Source organism: Scomber japonicus, chromosome 15, assembly GCF_027409825.1.
Source record: "Scomber japonicus isolate fScoJap1 chromosome 15, fScoJap1.pri, whole genome shotgun sequence".
Taxonomy (NCBI): domain Eukaryota; kingdom Metazoa; phylum Chordata; class Actinopteri; order Scombriformes; family Scombridae; genus Scomber; species Scomber japonicus.
Genome location: NC_070592.1, coordinates 5,520,330 through 5,539,935, shown reverse-complemented (window position 1 = coordinate 5,539,935; position 19,606 = coordinate 5,520,330). Strand labels below are relative to the sequence as shown.

Sequence of the window (19,606 nt, the reverse complement as noted above, 5' to 3'; positions counted from 1 at the left end):
GGGCTGTCAGCGTTAACACGTTAATCGTGATTAGATTAATGCAATCCATAACGCGTTAATTTTTTTAATCGCATTTTAATGTTGCAAGCCTTTTTGTCCCTTCTACTCCCCCGTAGACGGCTCCTCTAGCTGTAGCGCTATGCTTTGAAGTGGCCTCCTGCAGTAAACCTACCGCGCTGATGGAAAGTAAGAGAGCTACTGGACTTTTGAACGGCTTGTTTAACTTTAAAACACTTCCAGACGGTTCAGTTGACAAGTCAAAAGTAAAATGCAACCTGTGTCAAACGGAGTTTAACTACCACCGGAGTACGTGGAGTTTGAGTTAGCACCTCCACGCTAAACACCCAGGTGCAGCCAAGCCAGCCTCAGCTCCACCAAAGGACCATTTTGGAGTGTGGGAGTCGCAGCAGAGTCGTGATTGATTCCCAGTTAAGACACTCTGGTAAGAAATGCTTTACATTATGGGCTTAAAACTGCCTTCAAATGGAAAATAACAGGATTTTAAACATGCAATTCAAAACGCGATTAATTGTGATTAACTATGGAAATTCTGCGATTAATCTCGATTAAAAAAATTAATCATTTGACAGCCCTAATATAAATAAATAAATAAATAAATAAAGGTTATGATCTTGACAGGTAAAGGCCTCATTCAACATGTATGAAGAAATTAACAAAGAGAAAAACAGAAAAAGAAAGAAACAAAAAAGTGGAAGTAGGTAGTTTAACAGTCAAGTTTGAGAATAAATGAAGAGGCCGAGCCTGCTGTGCAACATCATGCATCACCCTTCAGGATGTAGTACCAGTGGATTCAGGAGTTATCAGGGAGGGTTTTAAGTTTATTTATGAAAGACATTACTGGTTTCCAGGTGGAGTAAAAGAGGTTTTTCGACCCTCTTAGTGTGTATTTGATCTTTTCAAGACTTAAGTGAAGCATAAGGTCACTCATCCATAAGGAGGTGTACACAGATATTGTTTACTTTATTTTATTTATTTTATCACTTTCACCCTCATGCTGCACACATATGCCAACCATTTCAGCTTTCAGTGTCTCACATGTGATGATGTAATGCTTTGTCTTTGTCGTACATGATAGTAAACTGAATATATTTAGGTTTCAGACTGCTTCTTGGACAAAATTGAGACATTTAAAGATGTAACCTTCGACTCTGGGGATATTATAACGTCTACTGTCTTTCTAATTGATTAGTGAGGAAATTAAACAGCAACTGAGTCGATCAAGGTTGGATGAAGTTATTACACTTTTCTTAATGTCACTGAGTCTCTATTATTAACATTTGTCAGGTCCGACACACATTAACAGGTCACACACTGGACCAAGTGTTTCTGCTTGGTTTAAATAATATTTCTATATTTCTATTATTTCTAGTTTCATTCACCTCAGCTGAGGAGTTTTCTGCAGCTTTCTCACACTAGCATCACTCATCTGGTCTCGCTCCTTTAACCCTCCTGTTGTCCTTGAGTCAAGAATGGAAGGAAAGAAGAAGGAAGGAAAGGAGGGGGAAGGAAGGAATGGAGGAAGAAGGAGGAACAAGGAAGGAAAGGAGGGAGGGACAAAGGAAGAAGGAAAGATGGAAGGGAGGAAGAAGGAAGGAAAGGAGGGAGGATGGAAGGGATGAAGAAGAAAGGGAAGGAAGGAAGGAGGAAGGGAGGAAGAAAGAAGGGAGGAAGGGAAGAAGGAAGGAAGGGAGGAAGAGGGAAGGGAGGCAGAAAGAAGGAAAGGAGGGAAGAAGGAAGGAATGGAGGAAGAAGGAGGAAGAAGGAAGGAAAGGAGGGAGGGACAAAGGAAGAAGGAAAGATGGAAGGGAGGAAGAAGGAAGGAAAGGAGGGAGGATGGAAGGGATGAAGAAGAAAGGGAAGGAAGAAAGAAGGAAAGGAAAGAAAGAAGGACGGAGGAAAGAAGGGAGGAAGGAAGGTAGGTAGAGGGGAAAGAAAGAGGAAGGAAGGAAGAGAGGAAGAAGAAAGGAAAGAAAGGAGGAAGTAAGGGAGGAAGAAGGAAAGAAATGGAGGATGGAAGGGATGAAGAAGAAAGGAAAGGGAGGAAGAAAGAAAGAAGGAAAGGCAAGAAGGAAGGACGGAGGAAAGAAGGGAGGAAGGTAGGGGGGAAAGAAAGAGGAAGGAAGGAAGGAAGGAAGGAAGGGAGGACGACACCGAGGTTAACACACAATAAGGACCGCAGCAACTTTTCTCTCTGTGTGGATCAGATTAGAGAAGTCAGGACTAGAATCATCCTTTCCTTTCCTCTCCTCACTTTTACGACTGTCTACTGTTGTAATTGAATTATCCGATCTTGGACTTTGCTTCACTCCAATTTCCCTGCAAGACTTCATTGATCTGAAGGCCAGTTTGAAACCTTCCTCGAGCCCCGTAGATATTTTACCAACATAGTCGCTTCAAAATATACTTTAGTTAATTGATCCATCACTTCCCCCCCAATACTACAGGAAGGAAGGGAGGAAGGAAAGGAAGGGAGAAAGGAAAGGAAGGGAGAAAGGAAAAGAGGAATGGAGGAAGGAAGAAAAGAAGGAAAGAAGGACAGAGGAAAGAAGGAAGGGAGGAAGGTAGGGGGAGGAAAGAATGAGAGAAGGAGGTAGGGAAGGAGGGAAGGGGGGAAAGGAAAGACAGAGGGGAGGAAGAAAGAGAGAAGGAAGGAAGACAGGAGGGAGGGAGGAAGGAAGGAAGTAAGGACGGAAGGAAGGAAGGAAGGAAGGACCGAAGGAAGGACGGAAGGAAGAAAGGAGAGAGGGAAGGAAGTAAGGAAGGAAGGGAGGAAAGGAAAGACGGGAGGGAGGGAGGGAAGGAAAGACGGAAGGGAGGAAAGAAGGAAGAAAGGAGGGAGGGAGGAAGGAAGGAAGGAAAGGAAGGGAGGAAGGATGGAGGGAGGGAGGGAGGAAGGATGGACGGACGGGAGGAAGGAAGGAAGGACGGAAGGAAGAAAGAAAGAAAGGAAGGAAGGAGGGAGGAAAGCAAGGAAGGGAGGAAGAAAGAGAGAAGGAAGGAAGAAAGACAGAAGGAATGAAGAAAAGGAGGGAGGGAGGAAGGACGGACAGAAGGGAGGGAGGGAGGGAGGGAAGGAAGGAAGGAAGGAAGGAAGGAAGGAAGGAAGGAAGGAAGAGAGGAATGGAGGGAGGGAAGGAAATGAGGAAGAAAGGAAGGAGGCAGGGAAGGACGGAAGGGAGGAAAGGAAAGACGGAAGGGAGGAAGGAAAGAAGGAAGAAAGGACTGAAGGAAGGAAGGAAGGAACAGTTAAAACACATGGGGTTAATTTGGCCTTATATCTAAGCTGCCTTTTATCTCAAAAATAAGTTTTAAAGAAACTTTTATCTCAAACGTCTCTCGGCTGTCTTGACTGAACACAACATGTTCGATAACTTCCAGTCTGGTTTTCAGTCTGAGGCAAACAGCTCCTCTCTGAGCCTCCACTGACATCATGATGCCTTCTGATGTGGTTCAATGCTGCTGGATCTTAGTGCAGCTTTTCATACTGTAGATCACAGCATCCTGATTGAATGTTTAGGCAGTGGGTGGCTGTCTTCCTGCCCCCCCCCCCCCCAACCCACCCCCGCCTCCATGGTTCTTGTATTGACTCCTATTCTCTTTACTTCTCCTAAGTCATATTATATTGTAGGGCTGGGCAATTAATCGAAAAATAATCGAAACCGACATTTAGAAACTCTAATCAACTTAATCTTGCTCATGTCAGTTAATGGTGGTGTTCACTGTTGCCATGGCAGCAAAGGTTGCATATCTTTAAGGGATTTGAAAACTTGTCTCCAGTGATGATTTGAACCCAAACCATGATCTTTACATAGTTCTAATCAAGTCAACTAGACATTAACCACAGCTTCCTTCCACTTTTCCTTCCTTCCTTCCTTCCTCCCTCCTTCTTTCTTTCGTTCCGTCCTCTCTTTACTCCCTTCCTTCTGTTCTCCCTTCCTTCCTCCCTTCTTTCCTCCCTTCTTTCCTTCCTTCTTTCCTTCCTGCCTTCCTGCCTTCCTTCCTTCCTTCCTTCCTTCCTTCCTTCCTTCCTTCCTTCCTTTCCTCCCTCCCTTCCTCCTTTCCTTCATTCTTCCTCCCTTCCCTCCCTCCTTTCCTTCCTTCTTCCTCCCTTCCTCCCTTCGTTCCTTCCTTTCTCCCTCCCTCCTTTCCTTCATTCTTTCTCCCTTCCTTCCTTCCTCCCTCCCTCCTTTCCTTCCTTCATTTCCTTCCTCCTTTCTTCCTTCTCTCTCTCTTTCTTCCCCCCTACCTACCTTCCTCCCTTCCTCCCCTCTTTGTCTTACTTATATTTCATAGTTAGCTTTTTACTCCTCTGAAGCTCTTAGTGTCTCTGCTCTGTGAGAGAGGTGCCACACTAAATAAACTTTATTTACTTACCTTCTCTCTTTCCTTCCTTCTTCCTCCCTTCCTTCCTTCTTTACTCCGTCCTTCCTTCCTTCCTTCCTCCCTTCCTTTCCTCCCTTCCTTCCTCCATCCTTCCTTCCCTCCTTCTTCCTCCCTTCCTTCCTTCTTCTTTCCTTCCTTCCTTCCTCTCTCCCTTCCTTCCTCCCTCCCTTCCTTTCCTTCCTTTTTCCTCCCTCCCTTCCTTATTTCCTTCCTTCTTCCTCCCTTCCTCCCTTCTTCTTTCCTTCCTTCTTCCTCCCTTCCTTCTTCCTCCTTTCCTTCCTTCATTTCCTTCCTCCCTTCTTCCTTCTCTCTTTCTTTCTTCCCCCCTACCTACCTTCCTCCCTTCCTCCCCTCTTTGTCTTACTTATATTTCATAGTTAGCTTTTTACTCCTCTGAAGCTCTTAGTGTCTCTGCTCTGTGAGAGAGGTGCCACACTAAATAAACTTTATTTACTTACCTTCTCTCTTTCCTTCCTTCTTCCTCCCTTCCTTCCTTCTTTACTCCGTCCTTCCTTCCTTCCTTCCTCCCTTCCTTTCCTCCCTTCCTTCCTCCATCCTTCCTTCCCTCCTTCTTCCTCCCTTCCTTCCTTCTTCTTTCCTTCCTTCCTTCCTCTCTCCCTTCCTTCCTCCCTCCCTTCCTTTCCTTCCTTTTTCCTCCCTCCCTTCCTTATTTCCTTCCTTCTTCCTCCCTTCCTCCCTTCTTCTTTCCTTCCTTCTTCCTCCCTTCCTTCTTCCTCCTTTCCTTCCTTCATTTCCTTCCTCCCTTCTTCCTTCTCTCTTTCTTTCTTCCCCCCTACCTACCTTCCTCCCTTCCTCCCCTCTTTGTCTTACTTATATTTCATAGTTAGCTTTTTACTCCTCTGAAGCTCTTAGTGTCTCTGCTCTGTGAGAGAGGTGCCACACTAAATACACTTTATTTACTTACCTTCTCTCTTTCCTTCCTTCTTCCTCTCTCCCTTCCTTCTTTCCTCCGTCCTTCCTTCATTCCTTCCTCCCTTCCTTCCTTCCTTCTTCCTCCCTTGCTTCCTCCTTCCTTTCCTTCCTTCTTCCTCCCTCCCTTCCTCATTTCCTTCCTTCCTTCCATCCTTCCTTCCTTCCTTCCTTCCTTCCTTCCTTTCCTCCCTTCCTTCCTCCCTCCTTTCCTTCCCTCCTTCCTTCCTCCTTCCTTCTTCCTCCCTTACTCCCTTCCTTCCTTCCTTCTTCCTCCCTTCCTTCCTCCTTTCCTTCTTTCATTTCCTTCCTCCCTCCCTTCCTTCATTTCCTTCCTCCCTTCCTTCTTCTCTCTTTCTTTCTTCTCCCCTACCTACCTTTCTCCCTTTATGTCTTTTTACTCCTCTGAAGCTCTTAGTGTCTCTGCTCTGTGAGAGAGGTGCCACACTAAATAAACTTTATTTACTTACCTTCTCTCTTTCCTTCCTTCTTCCTCCCTTCCTCCCTTCTTTCCTCCGTCCTTCCTTCCTCCCTTCCTCCTTCTCTCTTTCTTTTAATAATGTTACTCCTCTGAAGCTCTTAGTGTCTCTGCTCTGTGAGAGAGGTGCCACACTAAATAAACTTTATTTACTTACCTTCTCTCTTTTGAGCTGTTGAACTCTCGTTCACTTCATGTCCCAACCCCAGCAGCTTGTTTGAAGTGGTAATGCTCTGAATTATGGAAGCAAGCAAGACTCCGTTGAAATGCTTTATTTATTTATTTAGGATCATTATCAGCAGAGTACGAAGCTATTGTTGCTCTTAAATTTGAGTTTATAATTATTTGGATCTTAAATAAAAATAAATGAGAAGGATTAGATGTTGTTTTAATGCTGTGAGTAGATTTTACAGCCGTGTTAAGAAGCTATGCCTTCATTCCTCCATCCTTCCTTCCTCCCTTCCTTCTTTCCTTTCCTCTCTTCCTTCCTCCCTCCTTTCCTTCCCTCCTTCATTCCTCCTTCCTTCTTCCTCCCTCCCTTCCTTCCTTCCTTCCTTCCTTCCTTCGTTCTTCCTCCTTTCCTTCCTTCATTTCCTTTCTCCTTTCCTTCTTCTCTCTTTCTTCCTTCCCCCACACCTTCCTCCCTCCTTTCCTTCCTTCCTTCCTCCCTTCATTTCCTTCCTCCGTTCCAACTTCTCTTTCTTTCTTTCCCCCTACCTTCCTTCTTTCCTTCCTCCCTTCCTTCCTTCTTTCCTCCGTCCTTCCTTCCTCCCTCCCTTCCTTCCTCCCTCCTTTCCTTTCCTTCCCTACTTCCTTCCTCCTTCCTTTCCTATCTCTTCCTCCTTTCCTTCCTTCTTCCTCCCTCCTTTCCTTCCTTCTTCCTCCCTTGTTTCCTTCCTTCTTCCTCCTTCCTTCTTCCGTCCTTCCTTTCTCCCTTCCTTCTTTCCTTTCCTTTCCTTTCCTCCCTTCCTTCCTCCTTTCCTTCCTTCTTCCTCCCTCCTTTCCTTCCTTCTTCCTCCCTTCTTTCCTTCCTTCTTCCTCCTTCCTTCTTCCGTCCTTCCTTTCTCCCTTCCTTCTTTCCTTTCCTTTCCTTTCCTCCCTTCCTTCCTCCTTTCCTTCCATCATTTCCTTCCTGCCTTCCTCCTTCTCTTTTTCTTTCTTCCCCCCTACCTTCCTCCCTTCCCTCCGTCCTTCCTTCCTCCCTTCCTTCTTTCTTGTCCTCCCTCCTTTCCTTTGCTTCCTTCCTTCCTCCCCTCTTTTCCTCCCTTCCTTCCTCTCTCCTTTCCTTCCTCCTTCCTTTCCTTTCGTCTCCCTTCCTCCTGTCCTTCCTTCCTTCCTTCTTCCTCCCTCCTTTCCTTCCTCCTTTAAAAAACTTTTCTGCTATATGAAAGCTTTTTTGAATATGAGTCTCTATAATGAAATCATCCTGTGACAGATGGAAAATGAGTCTGCAGAGATCAGTTTAAGAGCGGAGGATACTACATTTACTGAATTTGCTCTGGTGGCTGAGAGGTTAAAGCACTTCCTGTCATCTCTTTGCTACTGACTCGCATATAAAATACTTCAGAAATCAGTCAATCAAATCTGACTTTATATCAGCTCTCCATCGGTTAGTCTCTTTATGGGTGAGAAGAGAAGCTTTTTCAGACACGCTCACTAATCCTGGTTGTAAATCCGATTTCATTGTCCAAGTTCAAAGTATTATGTGAGTAGCCTTGGTGTTAAATACTGTGAAGAGTAAAGCTCGTCTAATACAAGTCACTCAGACTCACAGTGACAGTAAAAGTTTAGAAATCGTCAGCGTTACTTTATTAATGCTGCTTTCTCTATTTTACTGTCCACTTCCTGCTATATTAATGCAAATCCCTCCATTGTGGGACTAATAAAGACATTTCTTATCCTCCCTTCCTCCTTCTCTCTTTCTTTCTTCCCCCCCTACCTTCCTCCCTTCCTTCTTTCCTTTCTCCCTCCTTCCTTCCTTTTTCCTCCGTCCTTCCTTCTTTCCTTCCTTCTTCTTTCCTTCCTTCCTTCCTCTTTCCTTCCATCTTCCTCCTTCCCTTCCTTCTTTCCTCCGTCCATTCCTTCCTCCCTTCCTTCTTTCCTTTCCTCCCTTCCTTCCTCCCTCCTTTCCTTCCTCCTTTCCTTCCTCTTTTCCTTTCTCCTTCCCTCCTTCCTTCTTTCCTCCGTCCTTCCTTCTTCCTCACTTCCTCCCTTCTTCCTTCCTTCCTTCCTTCCTTCCTTCATTCCTTCTTCCTCCCTCCCTTCCTCCTTTTCTTCCTTCCTTCTTCCTTCCTTCCTTCCTTCCTTCCTTCCTCCATTCCTTCTTCCTCCCTTCCTTCCTCCTTTCCTTCCTTCTTTCCTTCCTCTTTTCCTTTCTCCCTCCCTTCTTCCTCCTTTCCTTCCTGTTTTCCTTTCTCCCTCCCTCCTTCCTTCTTTCCTCTGTCCTTCCATCCTTCCTTCCTTGCTTCTTTCCTCCTTCCTTTCCTTCCTTTCCTTCCTTCCTCCCTTCTTTCCTTCTTCCTCCCTTCCTCCCTCCCTCCTTTCCTTCCTAGACATATCATATCTTAAAAATGTTCCAACTGTTTGTCTACATTTATGAATTATATACAAAAACAAGACTCACTAAGTTGCTAACAAGCTAAAGCTAGCTAATCTACAGTCAGTACCAAAGGCTGTTTGGAGCATATAAACATATAAAATTTTCTACAGACAGTTAAATAAACAGCCATGAAATCCACACAGACCTTAATCTTTCTACACCTGTGCAAGCACTTCCAAAATCCAGATGGCTCTAAAATGTCTTAGCGACTCGTCTGCAAGCTGATATGGTAAAACATGGAAATAATTCAAGTATGGAAGTATTTGAAGGTGTAAGTTTCGTCTTTTAAGGGAAATCTATCTGCAGGACAATAGTGCTGTTTTCTAGGCAGCCACACTTTGAGTTTGATTAGGTTTTGGGTGCAAATATTTGGTCACATTCACTGTCTGTAGAAAACGAGACGGGAGTTCTGGTCCTCTGAAATGAGGCCAACCAGGAAGTAACTTAGAGCTGCATTCTATCAAAAGGCCACCAGGGGGCGACCGTCTCTATACAAGTCAATGGAGAATTCACCAACTTCTCACTTGATTTCTAACCTCAGTAAACGTTTTCAAAATGTGTTTATGGTCTCAATCGCTAGTTTAAAGCCTTCTTCAATGCAGTATGATGTTCATTTGGGACATTTTGGCCTCCCTGATTTTATATGTGATGATAAAGCAGGGTATGCATTAGGGCGTGGCTACGTCCTGATTGACAGGTTGATTGACCAATGTCCTCGAGATCCAGCCCTCGCAACCATAGCAACCTCCCCGCTCCGCCCATGGCTCCGCCTCATGCCCATATAAGTAAAATCCGTGTTTTTATTTTTCCCAGCATACACCTGAAATTTTCAAGATGGCGCTGCCTAGATTAGAAACTATTGGCTTCCGTGCAGCAGTCCACAAACCAATGGGTGACGTCACGGATGTTACGTCCTTTTCTTTTATACAGTCTATGGATGAACATCGGTCTAATGTGTCCAAGTCGAATACTTTGTTGACCTTCCTCCAATTGATAATAATAACTGTGAGGCTACTTTTACCTCTCTAACTGACACACTGGAAATATTTAAACTACCAAGATGACGAGAGTTCTTCACATTTTCTGCTCATTTCAGCTTCAACTTATAGAAGAAACAAGTTCATTCAACTCATCCTAATGAACTGAACACTGTGAGGTTTCCGGCTTTTGTTTCATTTTCATTGTTATCTGATATGCGACCGTCTTCCACCACGTCTCTCTTTACTCCCCTGTAGCCATTTCCCCTCGGCTTCAGCAGTGTCAAAAAAAAAAAAGAAAGACTTTTTGAAAATGTCTCACATTGTTTCCTCCCTCTCCCCCTTCCCCCCTTTTAATCCTGCAGGCGTATTGCCAAGGGCGTCTCTGTGCTCACCCATGGGGCGATGGCTCTGCGGAGAGACCAGGGGGCCACCAGCCGGTCGCAGTACGCCGGGAACTGCCAGAGCGACGGCAACCAGACCCACAGAGTGCCAGACAGAATCAGGTGAGCAAAGGAGGGGAACGGGGAATGGGGAAAGGGGGTCGGGGAACGGGGGATTATGATGTCATCCACACACCAGCTTCCTGACATACACCTGAGCGAGCGAGCAAACAGCAGAACAGCACGGAAAAGTAAATAGTGGCCAGCAGCTTTCAGAGCCGTTCAGAGTAAAGCTGGATAGCTGAGTCATTCTGCCCTTCAAAATAAAATACATGACATTTCACAGGTGACTACTGATGGAAACCTGGATTGTTGTGCTGCAGGTTTTTTTTTTTTTGGCTTTATATACTGTACATTATCTTCCCTTTTTAGCGCTTCCTTCTTTCCTCCCTTCCTTCCTTTCCTCCCTTCCTTTCTCCCTCCTTTCCTTCCCTCCTTCCATCCTCCTTCCTTTCCTTCCTTCCTCCTTTCCTTCCTTCATTTCCTTCCTCCCTTCCTCCTTCTCTCTTTCTTCCCCCTACCTTCCTCCCTTCCTCCTTCTCTCTTTCTTCCCCCTACCTTCCTCCCTTCCTCCTTCTCTCTTTCTTCCCCCTACCTTCCTCCCTTCCTTCTTCCCTTCCTCCCTCCTCTCCTTCCCTCCTTTCCTTCCGTCCTTCCTTCCTCCCTCCTTTCCTTCCTTCCTTCCTCCTTTCCTTCCTTCATTTCCTTCCTCCTTCCCTCCTTCTTTCCTCTGTCCTTCCTCCCTTCATTCCTCTCTTCCTCTTTTCCTTTCTCCCTCCCTCTCTCCTTCTTTCCTCCATCCTTCCTCCCTTCCTTCCTTCCTTCCTCCCTCCTTTCCTTCCGTCCTTCCTTCCTCCTTTCCTTCCTTCATTTCCTTCCTCCCTCCCTCCTTCTTTCCTCTGTCCTTTCCTTCCCTCCTTCCTTCCTCCTTCCTTTCCTTCCTTCCTTCCTTCCTTTCCTTCTTTCTTCCTCTCTTCCTTCCTTCCTCCCTCCCTTCCTTCCTTCTGCCTCCCTTCCTCCTTTCCTTCCTTCCTTCGTCCTCCCCCCTTCCTTCTTTCTTCCTCCCTCCTTCTCTTCCTTCCTTCCTCCCTTCCTTCCTTCCTCCCTCCTTTCCTCCCCTTCCCTCCTTCCTTCCCTTCCCTCCAGTTGTTACATTTCACAGGTGACTACTGATGGAAACCTGGATAGTTGTGTTGCAGGTTAATGATGTGTATTTGTCTTGCTTTGGCTTTATAAAGGCTACTGTACATTATCTTCCCTTTTTTAGCGCTTTCTATAATGAAAGACCTTGAAAGATCCGAAAAAGCTTATTGATTCTGCAACTTTCAACAGGGTGACTTTCACTTTCAGCGCTTGCCAGTACATTAGACAGAAATAGTGGTGTGGTGTGAGCACGCTCCTTTTAGGAAACTGTCAGTGCTAGTTGTTACTGTGACAGTGAATGTTTGGATTTGTCCTCTCACAATGAAAGTCATGTTCGGAGAAAAAAAAATTATCATCTCATTTCATGGCTGTAACTGTATGCATTATATATTTTCAAACATGGATATATGGGTTTTTTAGCACTGCCAATACACAGTAACCATAACCTAAGTGATAATGTCAAAGACTGTGTAAAGTGAATTCAGACATTTTCTTCTAAACACATTAAATAGGTCATAAATGTATTTCTAAAAAAGGTGTAAAAAGCAATTCAACCATTTAGATTTGAATTGTGGAGCTAGGTTTCACAAACTGTGTTTCAACATTTCTGTGTTCAGGATTTAGTGATTAGCATAAACCCGTCCCTGCTGCTGTAGAGGTGTAAATACATTCAGCACACACTACTACTACTACAGTCTACAGTTAGCCAGTTAGCTGAGTTAGCCGCCGAGCTAGCAGCTGAGTTAGCCGCCGAGCTAGCAGCTGAGTTAGCCACTGAGCTAGCCGCCGAGCTAGCAGCCGAGTTAGCCCCCGAGCTAGCCTCTGAGTTAGCTGCCTAGCTAGCAGCAGAAAGTTCTCAGACATAGCGTCCATGTTTCTGGTAGAGGTGGTGACTTTGATTGACAGGTGACACTTGGTAGGGGGCGGGGCTTCAGCGTTTGGGAGCAGAGATAGAGGCTGATTTTTACACAACTTTGAAGCCTAATTTCATATATTTGGCGATTTTTTTAATTATTTCAATTTGGCAGGGTGGTTAACAACACACTTTTCTGTGGTATGTCAAACTCAGAACACATATTTATTCTTACTTTACACTGACTTTAAGTACTGTCAAATGTCAGGTGCTGCTGACCTTAAAAAGATATGACCTAGTCCCGCAGAGGACTGAACATGAGCTTCAACCTGCTCCTCGTCCCCCAAATTAGACAAGTATTTTGGTCATGTGATATTTTTCAACTTTATGGCCTGACAAGCATAATGAACTGAGTTATGGCATATATTAAAATGTGAATTGGACTGGTTTGAGAGAAAGGAGCTCCTGACTCTGAACAGATGAAACATTAAACTGCATCTGTTTAATTGGTAGAAACCAGCGAGGAGCACCATGTACAGTAGATACAAAACTTTGCACAATTTGCCCTTCTTACCCAGAGTGACATTAAATATGCTGAGGGGAAAAAAAAGCAAGCCGAGCAGCAGGATAGTAGAAGTCCAACTTTTAACTACATGCTTGATTGACTGCTGCTGCTCTTTGGCACAATCCCCTCGGGGAAGTGTTTGGGGAAGTCAGCTTTAGCTCTCCTTTCAGCTGTCAGGGGTTACAGGAGCTGTCTGGTAACCTGCTGGTAGACTGACTCTGGAGATTTCTGTCCAAATGTACTAATATGGTTGTACTGAATCAATTTACCGATGGATTGTGTGCAGATTTAATGCATGTAGAATATATGCATGAAGGAAAGTTTGGTTTTGAAACTTTGAGGACACAGAAACCTGAGTGAATGAGTAACCCTGACCTAAGCAGATAATGGAAGAGCGTCTTTGAGAGGACTGTAGTCGTGCTTTCAGACGTCACAACCAACTGAGCGGAAACTGACGAGGTCGGCTGACGCAAGAACAGAAAGAAAAATAGAAGAAAAACAATTACCAGCAAACCTTCCCATAATAAATAGGTTTGACAACAATAGCAGGAAAAGAAGAAACAACTGAAGCTGAAATCTGTCTTTATTTAAGACATATATCCCAATTAAAAGTCTATTTTTGTGGTATCATTAAAATAAGGAACGAAGGAAGGAAGGCAGGAAAGGAGGGAGGAAGGAAAGGAGGGAGGGAGGGAGGGAGGGGAGGGAGGGAGGGAGGAAAGAAACAACTGAAGCTGAAATCACTCTTTATTTAAGACAGACATCCTTAGAAATCTTTTTTTGTTGGTATCATTAAAATAAGGAAGGATGGAGGGAGGGAGGAAGGAAGGAGGGAAGGAAGGATGGATGGAGGAAGGAAGGAAGGAAGGCAAGGAGGGAGGAAGGAAGGGAGCAAACGAAAAAAATAAGCATTAATAATGTACATATATACATAAAACAGATAACACAGACTATTTTACAAGGTCAGAATTAAACACATCATTGTAAAATTAATACAGTTACTAATAAGAACTGTGTTATGTAAAGTGAGAGTGAAGAAGGGCAGGAGGAAGGAAGGATGGAGAGAAGGGGGGGGAAGAAGGAAGGAGGGAGGAAAGAAGGAAGGAAGGAGGGAGGGAGAAAGGAAAAGAGGAAGGGAGGAAAGAAGGACAGAGGAAAGAAGGGAGGAAGGTATGGGGAGGGAAGGGAGGAAGAAGGAAGGATGGAGGGAGGGAGGAAGGAAGGGAGCAAAGGAGAGAAGGAAGAGAGGAAGGAAAGGAAGGAAGGGAGGAAAGAGGAAAGAAGGAAGGGAGGAAGGTAGGGGGCAGGGAAGGAAGGAGGGAGGGAGGAAGGAAGGAAAGGAGGGAGAAAGGAAAAGAGGAAGGAAGGAAGGAAAGAAGGACAGATTAACGAAGGAAGGGAGGAATGTAGGGGGTAGGAAAGGAAAGGAAGGAAGGAAGGACGGAAGGACAGAAGGAAGGAAGAAAGGGGTATGGAGGGAGAGAGGAACAATCAAAACAGACGGGGTCAATTTGACCCGGGAGGACGACACAAAGGTTAAAATCATATATATATACTTTTTTTTTTTTTTGCTGCTGTTGTTTCATTTCAATTTCTTCCACCTAATATGAACTTCCATCCTTCCTTCCACTTCGTATACAGTCACACTCCAAACTCAAAAATTAGCTTCATGCTCATCACTCTGAATACACCTCGAAATCTCACTTGTTACTTCCTGTTCCACATTTTCACACCTGTTCCTTCTTTAAAATGCATATTGAAAGACATCGAGGGGGAAGTGTTGAAAATAGACAAACTGAGGCAGCTTAAGTGAAAGCAGACGCAACAGAAAAAAATAATAAAATAAATAAATAAATTCTAACAGTTAATGCCAGAAAAGAACAGATTGGTGCAGATCTGACAGATTGATGACAGTCAGAGAAACAACATGTTGGACTACAGATGGATGGTTACTGCTGGATGCTTCTCTTTGCTCTTTAATGAAGTCAAGAGGTTCATTAAACCCTCCTGTTGTCCTCGAGTCAAGGATGGAAGCGAGGGAGGAAGGGAAGGATGGAGGGAAGAGGGAGGAAAGAAGGAAGGAAGGAGGGAGGAAAGAAGGAAGGAAGGAGGGAGGGAGGAAGGATGGAGGGAGGAAGGCAAGGAGGGAGGAATGATGGAGGGAGGAAGAAGGAAGGGGAGGAAGGAAGGAAGGAAGGAAAGGAGGGAGGAGGGGAAGGAAGTAGAAGGAGGGAGGGAGACACAGAAAGAGGAAGGGAGGAAAGAACGACAGAGGAAAGAAGGAAGAGAGGAAGGTAGGGGGGATGAAAGGAAGGAAGGATGGAAGAGGGGAAGAAGGAAGAGAGGAAGGAGGGAGGGAAGGAAGGAAGCAAGGGAAGAAGAAGGAAGGATGGAGGGAAGGAAGGAAGGCAAGGAGGGAGGAAGGAGGGGAGCAAAGGAAAGAAGAAAGAGGAAGAAAATGAAGGGAGCAAAGGAAAGAAGGAAGAGAGGGAGGAAAGGAAGGAAGGAAGGTAGGAGGGATGGAGGAAAGAAGGAAGAGAAGGGAGGAAGGAAGGATGGAGGGAGGAAGGCAAGGAGGGAGGAATGATGGAGGGAGGAAGGGAAGGAAGAAGGAAGGAAGGGAGGAAGAAGGAAGGATGGAGGGAAGGAAGCTCCACTTCCTTCCTCCCTCCTTTCTTTCCTTCCTTCCTTCCTTCCTCCCTCCTTCTTTCCTTCCCTCCTTCCTTCCTCCCTGTCTTCTGTCCTTCTTTCCTTCCCTCCTTCCTTCCTCCCTGTCTTCTGTCCTTCTTTCCTCCCTCCTTCTTTCCTTCGTCCTTCCTTCCTTCCTTCCTTCCCTCCTGCAGATATGAGCAGATGCTTTGTGTCTTCCCTGGAGATGCTCTCCCAGGTTTTCACTGCTGCTGCCTTCAGTCTGCTCCGTCAGATCAGACAACAGGTGATTCAGACTCAGCCAGTCGAGGGTTGTCTTCCTCTTTACTCTGGAAAGCTCTTCGGTTGCTATGGCGGTGTGTTTAGGAGCGTCTGATGAGTTTTGATGTATTTGGCTGAGCACATAACGCTCTGCTGTGTTTATCTCTGCAGTCATCCTGTTGCTTCTGTCAAACTGTGAAATCTTAAATAAATGCCAGAGTGCCGTTTCCATTAGCAGGCACCACCTTCCTTCCTCCTTTCCTTCCTTCTTTCCTCCCTCCCTCCTACCTACCTTCCTTCCTTTCCATCCTCTGTTCCTTCTTTCCTTTGCTCCCTTCCTCCCTCCCTCCTTGCCTTCCTTCCTTCCCTCCTTCCTCCTTCCATCCTTCCTTCTTCCTCCCTTGCTTCCTTCCTTCCCTTCCTCCTTCCTCCCTCCTTGCCTTCCTTCCTTCCCTCCTTCCTCCCTCCATCCTTCCTTCTTCCTCCCTTCCTTTCTCCTTCCTCCCTCCTTTCCTTTCTTCTTCCTTGCTTCTGTCAAACAGTGAAATCTTGATTTCTAACCTCAGTAAACGTTTTCAAAATGTGTTTATGGTCTCAATCGCTAGTTTAAAGCCTTCTTCAATGCAGTATGATGTTCATTTGGGACATTTTGGCCTCCCTGATTTTATATGTGACGATAAAGCAGGGTATGCATTAGGGCGTGGCTACGTCCTGATTGACAGGTTGATTGACCAATGTCCTCGAAACCCAGCCCTCGCAACCATAGCAACCTCCCCGCTCCACCCATGGCTCCGCCTCATACCCATATAAGTAGAATCTGTGTTTTTATTTTTCCCAGCATGCACCTGAAATTTTCAAGATGGCGCTGCCCAGATTAGAAACTATTGGCTTCCGAGCAGCAGTCCACAAACCAATGTGTGACGTCATGGATGTTACGTCCATTTCTTTTATACAGTCTATGGTGGAAACGCAGGCACCAGCATGTTTTACAGATGAGGAACCATTATTATTTTGGGCCGTGAGCTGTTCTTCAGCTCATAAATGTGATTGAATCCATCCTTCTGTTCCTCAGATAAATGCAACAGGTTGGCTCTACTCCAGTATTTACCTTCAGTAACTGCCAAAAAACGCCAAGAGAAAAGTAATTGCTTCTTAAAAACAGCCACCATCCATCAAATTACACAAATACAGAGAGCTGTTGTCCTCAAGGGAAGGAACGAAGGGAGGAAGAAGGAAGGAAAGGAGGGAGGAAGAAGGAAGGGAGGAAAGGAAAGAAGGAAGGGAGGAAGGACAGAGGAAAGAAGGAAGGAAGGATAGTAGGAGGGAGGGAGGGAGGGAGGGAGTAAAGAAGGAAGGAGGGAGGGAGGGAGGGAGGGAAGGAGGGAGGGAGAAAGGAAAAAAGGAAGGAAGGAAAGAAGGACAGAGGAAAGAAGGAAGGGGAGAGGGAGGAAAGAAAGAGAGGAGGAGGGAAGGAGGAAGAAAGGAAGAAGGGAAGAAAAGGGGATTGAGAAAGGAAAGAAGGAAGGGAGGTAAGAGAGAAGAGGGAAATAAAGAAAGAGAAGGAGGAAAGGAAGGACAGGTGGAAGGAAGGAAAGGAGGAAAGAAGGAACAGTCAAAAGAGATGGGGTCAATTTGACCCGCGAGGACGACACAAGGGTAAAAAAAAAAAAATGCACATTGTGTTGTCGGCCCTGTTTTGATAGGTGGTTCAGTAGTTGCTCCGTTAGAGGATTAGATAAATCTTCCACCATGTTGTTTCACCTTCTGTGTGACGGCATGTGTTGAAATCACTCAGCGTGTGTTGCTTTAATGTGACAGTGACACAATGACCAGTATCACACAGGGGCATCGCTCTGTTAAACCACTGCTGCCATAGACATCTCCCCCCCCCCCCTTCCCTCCTTCCTTCCTTCCATAGACAGCTGGCAGCCTTGAAAACACACTTTTAAATCTTCTCAACATCTGCAGATCATTGGAGGTGTGAAATTGTGACGCTCAGCTGGATTTGTGCTTATCAATTTATTTGGCAAAAGATGTTTCTTCCTTCCTTCCTTCCTTCCTTCCTTCCTTCCTTCCTTCCTTCCCTCCTTCCTTCCTTTCCTCCCCCTACCTCTGTCCTTCTTTCCTCCTTTCCTCTTTTCCTTTCTCCCTCCCTCCTTCTTTCCTTCTTTCCTTCCTTCCTTCCTTCCTTCCCTCCTTCCTCCCTCCATTCTTCCTTCTTCCCCCCTTGCCTCCTTCCTTCCTTTCCTCCCCCCTACCTTCCTCCCTTCCTTCTTTCCTCTGTCCTTCTTTCCTCCCTTCCTCTTTTCCTTTCTCCCTCCCTCCCTCATCCTTCCTTCTTCCCCCTTCCTTCCTTTCCTCCCCCTACCTTCCTCCCTTCCTCTCTTCCTTCTTTCCTTTGCTCCCTGCCTTGCTCCCTCCTTTCCTCCTTTGCTTCCTCCCTCCTCTCCTTCCTTCCTTCCCTCGTCCCTCCCTCCATCCTTCCTTCTTCCCCCCTTCCCTCCCTTCCTCTTTTCCTTTCTCCCTCCCTCCTTCTTTCCTTCTTCCTTCATTCTCTTCCTCTCTTCCTTCTTTCCTTTGCTCCCTTCCTTCCTCCCTCCTTTCCTTCCTCCTTCCTTTCCTCTGTCCTTCTTTTCTCCCTTCCTCTTTTCCTTTCTCCCTCCCTCCTTCTTTCCTTTTTCTCTGTCCTTCCTCTGTCTAAATCTAATCTCACAACAAGCTTGTTACTATCAGACTAAGACTCCTTCTATCATTGATGTTGTGTGAAGCTCCTACAAAAGAAACAAAGAAAAGAAAAAAAACAACCTCTCCCTTATGCACTTATCTTTGTTTTTTAAAAAGCCTTGGTTTGAATATGAGGTTTAATTTTAATCACACATTAGAAATCCATGACATTCTGTTTTTATACTGAAGTAAACTTCAAAATGCTGTTGATTAATTAAGCTGCACACTCCGCCAGCAGTACTCCTCTCTGTCTGAGCTGATGCTGCTGAACGAGTGGGAAGCAGAGTGAATGCACGCTCAGCAAATCTCCCCCCTGGATAATTCATCATTAAAAGACTATTAAAACAAAGTTGATATCATTAATTATCTTATGGATTTATGGACTTTATGTTTTTTTGAACTATTGACATTTTGGAATATGAAATGATGCTCTTCTTCTCCACACTGTATGTACACTGCAGGATATAAATCATTTAGAGAGAGAGAGAGAGAGAGAGAGAGAGAGAGAGAGAGAGAGAGAGAGAGAGAGAGAGAGAGAGAGAGAGAGAGAGAGAGAGAGAGAGAGAGAGAGAGAGAGAGAGAGAGAGAGAGAGAGAGAGAGAGAGAGAGCCAAACAGAAGACAGTCAGATGAAGCAGTACAGATTTTAAAGCTGTTTTGCTTCCTAAAGATCTCCATTAGTCAGTCTTTGTGTTCTCTGTGTTTTGACAGCTCAGAGAGAAAGAAAAAGAGGGAGAAGTGTGTTTAACCCTCCTGTTGTTCTCAAGTCAAGGAACGAAAGAAGGAAGGAGAGGGAAGGGAGGAGGGAGGGAGGATAGTAGGAGAAAGGGAGGAAAGAAAGAGGGAGGGAGGAAGGAAGGAAAGAGGGACAGAGGAAAGAAGGAAAATGGAAGGTAGGAGGGAGGAAAGAAAGAGAGGAGGAGGAAGGGAGGAAAGGAAGGAAGGAAGAAAGAAGGGAAGAAAAGGGGGTGGAGGAAGCAAAGAAGGAAGGGAGGAAAGAGAGAGGAAGGAAATAAAGAAAGAGAAGGAGGAAGGAAGGAAAGAAGGAAGGGGGGAAGGTAAGAGGGAGGAAAGAAAGAGAGGAGGTGGAAGGAAGGAAAGGAAGGAAAGAAGGAACAGTCAAAAGAGATGGGGTCAATTTGACCCGGGAGGACGACAGGAGGGTTAACCAAACATCACCAGCTGCTCACATACACAGACTTTGGCAACACAAATATCAGGATGTGTGTGTGTGTGTGTGTGTGTGTGTGTGTGTGTGTGTGTGTGTGTGTGTGTGTGTGTGTGTGTGTGTGTGTGTGTGTGTGTGTGTGTGTGTGTGTGTGTGTGTGTGTGTGTGTGTGTGTGTGTGTGTGTGTGTGTGTGTGTGTGTGTGTGTGTGTGAAGGAAGAAAAAAAATGGCAGGAAATGTGTGAGATGGAGGATTGGCAGGCAGTCAGTGCTGAAGGAGTGTTGAGAGGATGGAGGGATGAGAGGAGGAGAGGAGGAGGAGGAGGAGGAGGAGGAGGAGGAGGAGGGAGAGAAAGAGTAAATGGAAGATGGAGATGACAGACAGGGGAAGAGATAACGATGATGCTGATGGTG

General features: G+C 45.4%; 1 protein-coding gene across 1 annotated transcript in view; it reads left to right on the top strand.

Annotated features, from left to right (window-relative positions):
- The first annotated feature begins 9,604 nt into the window (after positions 1-9,604).
- Positions 9,605-19,606, top strand: part of LOC128373840 (glutamate receptor ionotropic, NMDA 2D-like) — a 94,846-nt gene continuing 84,844 nt past the window's right edge. Inside the window, 2 exon segments of the mRNA XM_053334035.1 lie at positions 9,605-9,642; positions 9,754-9,894. Coding sequence (XP_053190010.1) covers positions 9,605-9,642; positions 9,754-9,894 — 179 coding nt within the window.